Source organism: Gossypium raimondii, chromosome 8, assembly GCF_025698545.1.
Source record: "Gossypium raimondii isolate GPD5lz chromosome 8, ASM2569854v1, whole genome shotgun sequence".
NCBI lineage: Eukaryota > Viridiplantae > Streptophyta > Magnoliopsida > Malvales > Malvaceae > Gossypium > Gossypium raimondii.
Genome location: NC_068572.1, coordinates 19,873,144 through 19,883,064, shown reverse-complemented (window position 1 = coordinate 19,883,064; position 9,921 = coordinate 19,873,144). Strand labels below are relative to the sequence as shown.

Sequence of the window (9,921 nt, the reverse complement as noted above, 5' to 3'; positions counted from 1 at the left end):
GGCACGTTGGATAATTATGGGAATGTTGGTTTAGAGTTCAGTCTGGACAATCTAGATTTCATCCACCAGTTAATGTTGGATGATACTTTTTAATTTTATATAGTTAGGCCTTTTTTGACCTTTTGCTTTCAAAAAAAATGAATGAAAACTAAATAAATAAAGGGCATTATAAACAGCTTAAATTGTTTTCTTCAAAGCCAGCCTCAAAGTATGCTTTATAAAACTGGTTGTAGAAAATGATGGTACTATTATCACTAAAATTTCCAACTTTCTTATCTAGCAGGAGACGGTACCCATCTTTAGAATCTCTACCATTCATAAACAACATAAGGAAGTAATGATTAAAGCCCCTTGTTGACTCTTCAATAATTAGGATTCAAACCATATTGATGTAATTCCCTTCCCACTTCGCAACTTGATTTTTTACCCAAAAAAACTCCACCGCTCAATTTGATGAATTTCTTTATTGGTACAATAATAATTGCAATCAGCATTGAGCAGGACCTTCATCCAAAAATGATACACTTATTTTATAATCTCTTTAGAAATTGTCAGATTATTAGTACATTAGTAGAATTTCACTTTGGCCCCTCTAAACATTTATAATTTACTTTTGACCCTTTAAAAATTTCTTACTTCGCCCTTAATGGCAATTAAAAATTATTTGGCAGTTTGTACATACAAATTTTTACTTCATCAAATATACCTTGAATTTACTTAGAATTTCACCTGTTTGAACCCCTAGAGCTAATTAAGCGAATCTTTAATTATGATTATAGTGATTAATTATTTATTAATAAAAAATAAAATACTTAAATATCCTTCACTTTACTTTGTATTATAGTGATTTTAGTAATTTTAAATAATTTCATTGATTGAGTTTATATCAAATTAATTCATGACACCAATTTAATCAATTGTTATAGGTATAGTATAGCCATCCTCTCAAAGACCAAGAATATGCTTCAATGTTAGCGGGGTTGTGTCTATGTTTAGAGTTTATTCCTCCAAAAGAAGAAGATGCTCTCCAAGCTCGGTAACTTATGTTTTTTTTATCCTGCAAATTTGCAAGGCCCTTTCTTCATGCATGATTTAACCAACTCCTACTAAAATCTATTTCATTAATTTGCCTGTCCAATAAAAAGGGTATCAATTCATATAGTTTAAGCCTTGCAAGTATATTCACATAACACCGAGCTTGGAATTTTAAAATATTAGATTGATTGTCTAGATTCAGAAATAAGATAAATGGTATATGTGATTGTATCCACCAAGTTTATTCATGCACCTTTAGATAAATCTAGATAGCTTTAATTCTACTACTTTTCCCATTACAAAATACATAGGGATCAACCATTATATAATAATTACCCTAAAAAAAGATTCTCAAATATGAACCCATTTCTTATTTGATATTCTCAAGGACACATGTTCTTTATTTGCCAACTTCCTAGCTAATGTGAGAGTTGAAGATTATGCATGGTTTAGTTTAGTGAGAGAATTATGGCATAGGAAATGGTGGTCAATAGTTTGTTTAGATCCTATAGAAACCTAATATCACCGCTATATGAGGGTTTTATTAAGGATCAATCCTAGATTGAATTGGTAACATTAGGCTGCTTGAAATAGAGCCATGGTTAGCGGCCTAAGTTTGAATCATACGGTCAATATTTAGGAACTAAAAATGTTCCTGTTGAATTACTTTATACAAAAAGTAAGTTCTAGGAGACTGTATCGAAAAGCTTTGAACACCCCTCTTAAATTCACATACAAGCTTCTTAATATTTGATTAATTAATCTAATGCAAGTCAAAACCTTTGAAACCTTTCCCAATGACTTGTGCTATTCAGGAGACTGTATTAGGTGAAACCAGACGATTTTGTTTGCAAGTTGGTCAGTCGAAAATTGGTTTCATCAATTGGATTTACCTCTATAATTATAGATGGTTCAATTTGAAATTTTAGTGTCCAACTCTACTCGAATTTTTTACCTCTAATTATAGATGATTCAATTTGAAATTTTAGTATCTAACTCTACTCGAGTTTTTTATTAATCAATATTATTTTTATAACTTTACAAAAATCTAGTTCGAGTTCAAGTAATTGATCATGAGAATATTTTAGTTCAATTTTTATCATAGTTTAAAAAATAAAATTTAATCAAGCTAAAGGTTAGCGTCTCGATTACATCCAACAACTTTGAATATAATTGAAGCTTATGGAAAGAGATTGGAATGAATGTTTCTCGGTCTTGTAACATTTGCAGGTGACAAAGATGATAAATGGAAGTGTACAAAGACAAGGCGGATTCTTAGACAAGAAATTTGCTTGATATTGATATAGGTATAATAAAAGAACATGAACCAGCGGTGTAGCATTTCTAGGTAATGAAATCTGTTAAAAAGTATTGTCTGCACAAGGTTTCCTATATGCCATTAGCCCTAAATAAATCCTTTTGTAAACATTGTTCCTTTTGTTTCGATTTTTTTTTTCACTAATTTTCTCTAAGTCAGTTTGGCTGTACTGTTGCTTCCGGAATCCCTCGAAGCAGTCCAATGACTTCAACAATGTCATCAACATAATATTTTGCCATACTTGGTTTTTGCCCAACAGTGCAAGCAAATATCTCTGCTATGGCCGGTAAGGTAGGGTTGGCAGATGAGCGAGCAATGCTCTCAAACATATCTTCATCTGAACGATCATCTCCTATGCAAAGCAGAAAATCTGGTGATTTGCCCTTACTTCTCATGCTTGATATCAGATTTTCCGCAACAATGCCTTTGCTCAGTCCCTGCACTTCCACACAAAACAAACCCTTGTATGTAATTCACTGAAGTAATACAATTTAGAATATGCTCTCTAACTACTGGTATAAGCTTCTGAAAACACTTTGTACCTGTGGCTTAACCTCAACTATGTGTTGCCCCCTTTTAACAACAACGGGCTCATTGGCTAGAACATTCTCCAAGTGATCATGAAGCTCCTTAGCTTGGAATAAACCGAAATCAGGGTCGGCATCTTGATGGTGCCAGACGACTGCACTTTCTTTGTTCTCTATGCATGACCCATCAGTTGCCTCCATGTAAAGTTGCATTATAGGTTCAACAACCTCTTTCCAACTCAAGTCCACCGAGCGGTAGGTTTCCCATGCGGAATCCCTAGTCCACCTACCCATGGAAGAAAAGATATTATCAATCAAGAAACAGAAATTGCAACATATCTTGGATCATATGAGCACAAATTTAAAACGTTACCTTGTAAAGTATCCATGCTCGGCTGCAATACCCAATTTCTCACATGAAGAAAACCACTTGCTTAGGGTATCCCGGTCCCTGCCGCTCACAATGAAAACAATGTTTTTGGGGTCATCGCATAAACGATTCAAAACCGAAATAACCTCATGACTAGGCCCCTTGTTCACTGAAGTTGGAGGCATCATAGTGCCATCGTAGTCCAAAAGGATCAATCGGCTACTGGTTATCTTGTAGGCAGAGTTGAGAGTATCCCCTAGGAGCTTCCTGAAGTTAGGCTCCAAAGCAACAAGCCTAAACGCTAAACCAAGTCCAACTCTCCAATACCTCTTGTGATAATGATCCCTACAAGCTCTCACGAGGTCCTGATCAAAACTCCGAGCCCAATAAGCAACATCATGAGAGCTAATATACTTGTAATGCTTCTCATGGCGCAAATGTTTCTCCGTCTCCGACAAATCAATGGCTCTATACATTGCATTAGCCATTTCATCAATATTCCATGGATTGACACGGATTGCCCCACTTAGAGAGGGTGAGCAGCCAATGAATTCAGAGACAATGATGACACTATTCTTGGGAGGCGAGTTTTCATCGACCCCCAATGCCCTATCTAAAGCAGGGCAGCCCTGTCTACAAACAGTATACTTGTATGGCACCAAATTCATCCCATCTCTTACAGGAGTCACCACACAAAACTCGGCAACTGCATAATATGCAAGCTTCTCTTGTGTAGTGACAGGTCCCTTGAGGAAAACTATTGGCTGGTATCCAGGTTCCCCATATTTGTTATTGACCTCCTTGGCAATGCTATTGGCCTCATCCAGAAGTTGTTGCACATCCCGGCCTAAACTCCTCGCCGGGTTTGTAATCTGTACTAACACCACTTTGCCCCTCAATTCCTGATTCGTTTCCAAAAGCTCCCCCATGGCTGAAAATTTCTGAGGAATTCCCTTAAACAAGTCCAAATCATCGACGCCAACCATCATAATTTTCCCCTCATACTTATGCTTCAGCTCCTTAGCCATCCTAAGGGTGCTTTCCTCGGACATCATAGATTCAAGTTGCCCCATATGAATCCCAGCAGGCAAAATCTTAATAGTCACAGTCCTCCCATAATATTCTAATGCAATGTGACCCCTGTTGGACTCAGAATGCAAGCCCAAAATCCTTCGACAAGAAGACAAGAAATGCCTAGCGTAATCGAATGTATGGAAGCCAATCAAATCGCAATTTAGCAAAGCTCTAAGAATTTCATCTCTAACAGGTAAAGTTTTATACATATCAGATGAAGGAAATGGACTGTGTAGAAAAAAGCCAAGCTTTACCCTATTAGACCGTCTCCTCAAGAAAGTAGGTAAAGCCATAAGATGATAATCATGCACCCAAACATGATCTTCATCTTCATCATCTCTATCCGTTACTTCCAGAACTTTATCAGCAAATATTCTATTAGCAGACACGTAAGCCATCCACTGTGAACGATCGAAACGTCCCCCATCGTTCCCCGTCATGGGCATCATGTAATGAAACAAAGGCCATAGATAGTGTTTACAAAAGCCATGATAAAACTCGTTCCGCATATCCACGGGCAGAAATATGGTTTCGCAACTGAACTTGTCGTGCAGAACTTGAGCCACCTCCTCTTGATCCGCTGTGTCTACATCAGCTTTCAACGTCCCAACGTATCGCACCTCTGTATCAGGAGGGAAAGCGTCTCTCAGCAGAGCAAGGAGATCATTCTCGTCAAATTCAAAGCACCATTCATTGGAGACCGAGTCCCTCCACGCACGTAAAGGCAACTGGTTGGAAACGATAATAACCCTTTTCCGTGGCATAGCTTGCTGATCTTCTCCGAAATCAGATATGACTCCTGATACCTTCATGACTCGCGGGATCCGATTCATGACTCGAAAATCATCGGTAGACAATAAATTTAATTGGTCTAAGCAGCAACTAGAAACCATGTTTCAAGCGAAGAAACCCAACTCCGTATGTGAAATTCTATACAAACATAGAAAACAGAAGAAGAAGAAGAAGAAGAAAAGGAATCAAAGAACCAATACAGGGGTATTCAAAAAATCAATGAAGAAGGGAGTTTAATTCTTTGGTGTTGTTTTCTTTCTATACGTTCTCTGAGAAGGGAAGGTTGCAGCTTTAGGGTTCTGTTAAAAGGCATTTACAGAAGAGCATTATTACAAAGAAATATGAATCTTGGCAGCGATTTAAATCAAAGATATGGATACACATTCCATAAAGGAACCCAAGAAACGGAGGAAAAAGAGAGAGAAAGAGCTCTTAAGCAAGGAAAGAAGCAGGCTGAGGATAAGAACGAAAAGAGTGAGAGAAAGAGAGAAAATATTATATATGTGCGTGAGTACGTCAAGGCATGGTTCCAACGGTCCTGATTCAATGCGTCTACACCATTATCTTCTGAACTTGGGTACATCAGGTTCTCTCCTCACTGTAACCGACTCTTTATGTCCGATCCACTGTTCGCCCGCGGTTACTTTTATTTTACTACTTCATAATTTTGTTCTTTGCCTTTAAAAATTTTTAAAGTTAAAAAAAATAAAAGCAATAATAAATGAGAGATAGGGATAAGTAAGACTAAGATTTACGTATTTTTAATGTGATTTTGGATTAGTGCTTATCGAATCACTAATGGTGCGATTAAATATTTAATCATTGACATTAAATGTTAGCTAGCATTTCTTTTATTATGCTATGGGTTGTATTAATTAAGCTATTCAAATAGGTTATTTAAAAAAATGATAAAAGCAGTGATATAGAAATCAAAATACTTAATATATTTTTATTTGATTTTAATACACTAAGTAAAATAATCTTTTGCATTAATTTTAAGCGTGCTAACAAAATTTGTATACATTGATAAAATCACAAAAAGAAAGGTTACTTATGATTTGAGAATTAAAACAGCATTAGTATTATATGCATCATTTATTAAGAAGTATTAAGGATTAGGTTAACACCTTCATTCTGCCATTAATCAAGGTGCTGATTTTTTGGAGCAAAAGGGACAATTATGTATTTTTTTATATATATTTTACACTCTTAAATAGCGATAACCAAATAGAAAGGAAGATTTTTTTATTAATTTCGAAAAGTAGCACGTCAAAAAAAAAATCAGAAAGAAACGTGTCCGAAATCGCTACACAGATTTACTCGGTCATGAATTTTCTCATCGCTGGCACGTGTAAAGATTTCAACTCTAGACGCCTATCCATCAGACTCTCTCTCTCTGTCAAAGGACTTCTCTTTTTCTTTTGGATTTTTTCAAATATTTTATTTTAGTTTTTTATAGATGGAGTAAACATATTCTATTTTTATTTTATTTTTATTTTCATTATCCGTGACGAGGTTCAGGGAAAAACACTTGAACAAAGTTGTTTTTTTTATTTATTATTAATTAAATTTCACGTGCAATAAATTAAAGGGAGGTAGAGATTGCCAGGTGGAATTATTTTAGTGGAAATGTGGCGTGTTTGGGTTGTTAAACGAAGCCAAAGTCACGGACGTGTCTTCGACTGATGACGGGGCAGATTCGCGTATCTTCGGAGTTAGTGTTGTCAACCACTTATGAGCTGCCACGTCACTCACCAACCTAGGACATTTCTTTCCTTCAAAAATTGTTGTAAGGTTTCATAGTGATAATGGATGGGATGGGATTAGGTTATGTTATGCCTTTCCAACAAAATCCATAATTTATTGTTTTTCATGTACATATTCATAATTTTATCGCTTAATCATATTTAGTATTTTAATTAAAATTATTTTAGCATTATATTTATTTTTTAAAATTTTTTAACTTATATTGTTTGTCAAATTATTTCAAAATATATGAAAAAGTTAACATATTTTAACTTTACTCACATGGCATTCATGTAAACGTCATTATTAAATTTTTTTAACTTTAAAATTTTCAAAAAATTAATTATATTAAAATTATAAAAAATTTAATATTTTTAAATTTTATAAAATTAATTAATTGCTAACTTGGTATACACGTGAATTACGCATCAACCAAGTTAACAGACGTTAATTTTTCCATCCATTTTAGGATAATTTGATAAACAACACAAGTTTAACTATTAAAAAATAAAATTAAATAAATAGCTAAAATAACTTTTTATAAAGTTAGAAAGCCAAATAATTTATTATGCCATAATTTTATTGTGTTTCTCATTTATTTTAATTATTTTTATTAGTTTGATTGTGTAAATAATTTTTTATTTCAATTATAGTATATAAATTGCATTTTCTGAAACCACAATTATAACTTCTTTCAAAAGAAAATTTCATAATTTTATCACCGCCTAAACATCATTTACCCTTTAAAGTATATCATTTTTTCATTTTGATATTTATTTTGCTTATATTGATATCTAAAGTTACATTTTGTTAATCAGTTTACTCTACTATTGTTAAAATTTTGATTAAAATGTCCCAATTAGAAAATGCCACGTGGCATGGTATCAAAATGTATTAAAATAAAAATAGATTTATAAACTCTAAAAATAATTAAAATTTAAAGATAATTTATAAAATTAAAAATATAATTAGCATTTTAGAAAGTTCCATTTTATTTTGACTGACGTAGTAGTATTCTTCAAGTTTTATATTAGAAACTTTTTTAAAAAATAAATTTATATATTGTTTCTTTTGTGAGAAAAATATTTTAAAATCTTTTAAAAATTCTAATGTCTAATTTTATATTCTTCTTATTTTCATAATTTAACTATTTTTTCAATTTCTAAAATTTTTATTACACTTTTTGGTTTCTTTGAAATAGACATTTTTAAATTATTGCAATAAAATTTCAAAATTGAAATAATAGTTCGATTATGAAGATTAAAAAGAATATAAAATTTAATATATTAGAAAAATTAAATTTTAAATTTAAAAAATTTCTCATAGTAAAAATAATTTTAAATCTTTAAAAATATTCTAATATAAAACTTGAAAATACTATTAAGTCAACGATGGACAATGATCAATCAATACTTTATCAACATTTATCAATATGGGTTAATCATCTGTCAACACTAGGTCAAAGCCAAACAATAACTTTCTAAAATTTTAATTATATTTTATTTTATAAATTTTTTATAATTTTATTTATTCTCTTAGAATTTATAAATCTATTTTATTTTTAATACATGTAGATGTCACGTGACACTTTTTAATTAGATTGAAGTGCCACATGACACGTTTTAATTGACCACATTTCAATCAGTTTTTTTAATGATAGTGTACTGGACCGATAAACATAATGTAACTTTAAGTACTAACTTGGACCCAAAATAAATTGAAGTACCAAAGTGAAAAAAAAAATGTATACTTTAGGTGGCAACTTTAGGTACTATCCCATTAATTTCTTTTTAAAATCATTGGAATTTTCATCTATACTATTATTTAAACTTTGATTGAGTTAGTGTCACACGTTAACTGAATTTTAACTCAATTGGAAAAATACTAATTTACCCATTTTTTAAATGATTACTATTATTATTTTGGTGACTTTTTTTTTGCACCCAATTAAGCCATTGAACTAATAAAATTGGCCAAATAAGTCATTTAACTAATGTTGACCGTTAGTATTTAATGACAATGCTAATGTGGCACTGCCATGACAACAAAAACTAAAAAATTTAAAAATAAAATATTTTTAAATTATTTTTAAAATAAGTACACAAGGAATATGGACCAATGGTTATCTAAGTTCATTTGAATCTAGACTCACATTTATTCAGATGCATTCTAAAATTATAAAACATAAAAAATTAAAAAATGAGCATTTATAAAAATTATTAAAAATCATAAAATTTTATGCAATTTATAAATAATAATTTATTATTTATTTATATTTCAAATCAAAAATGAATACCAATAACTTATATTATAAAATCAATATTAACATTTTTTTGTAATCAAATAATTTAATCAAAATGAGGAAAATATGTTTTTTTATAAAATTTTATGGTTTTAATTAATTTCTTATAATTTTATAAAATTCAATGATTTTTTTATAATTTCTACATTTTTTATTTTTTATAATTCTAGAATGAATCTAGTTATATTGGTGTTTAGATTCAAATGAACCTAGACAATCATTTGTCTAAATTTATTTTGTAATTATTTTAAAAATAATATAACAAATATTTTTTTGAATTTTAAATTTTGTACTTTTTGCCCGCATTGCCACTTCGTGTTAATGTGGCACTGCCATAGATTGCTAACATGGTATCTGTTAATGACCGCGTTAGTATTGCCATATAGTATTAACGATTAATATTAGTCAAAAAGTCTATTTGGCCAGTTTTGTTAGTTCAGGGAATTAATTGGGTAAAATTTTTTGAAGGAGCTTAATTATTTTTTTTGAAAAAAGTTCGAGGACCTATAATACCATTAAGCCAATTTATAAATAAGTTATTTTTCTTTAAGGATTTATAAATAAGTTCTTTACCATTACATCAGTAATTATTATAGAGTAAATTTTAAAACCAAGTTTTTAAATAAATTGTTTTCTCACGCTCACATCATGTATATATATAATGTCATTGATTATGTTAGTATCACAAGTCAACTTGATATTTAATTTTTATAATTAGATTTTTAATAGTGAATTTTCCTGTCACCTACATGATAAC

General features: G+C 31.3%; 1 protein-coding gene across 1 annotated transcript; it reads right to left on the bottom strand.

Moving 5' to 3' along the window:
- Nucleotides 1-2,307: 2,307 nt before the first annotated feature.
- On the bottom strand, nucleotides 2,308-5,588 carry LOC105790983 (probable alpha,alpha-trehalose-phosphate synthase [UDP-forming] 11). The gene is made up of 3 exons (XM_012618806.2): nucleotides 3,254-5,588; nucleotides 2,896-3,166; nucleotides 2,308-2,790 (listed from the first exon to the last, which is right to left on the bottom strand). The coding sequence occupies exons 1-3, from the start codon at nucleotides 5,215-5,217 to the stop codon at nucleotides 2,509-2,511; spliced, it is 2,517 nt and encodes an 838-aa protein (XP_012474260.1). The 5' UTR covers nucleotides 5,218-5,588; the 3' UTR covers nucleotides 2,308-2,508.
- Between the last annotated feature and the right edge of the window lie 4,333 nt (nucleotides 5,589-9,921).

What these genes read in the sequence shown, in the direction of transcription:
- LOC105790983 (XM_012618806.2), bottom strand. Translation starts at nt 5,217, where the DNA reads ATGGTTTCTAGTTGCTGCTTAGACCAATTAAATTTATTGTCTACCGAT. An exon ending in GAGCATGGATACTTTACAAG is followed by an intron (nt 3,167 to 3,253) that starts GTAACGTTTTAA and finishes TTCCATGGGTAG; the next exon opens with GTGGACTAGGGATTCCGCAT. An exon ending in TAGTTGAGGTTAAGCCACAG is followed by an intron (nt 2,791 to 2,895) that starts GTACAAAGTGTT and finishes GTGGAAGTGCAG; the next exon opens with GGACTGAGCAAAGGCATTGT.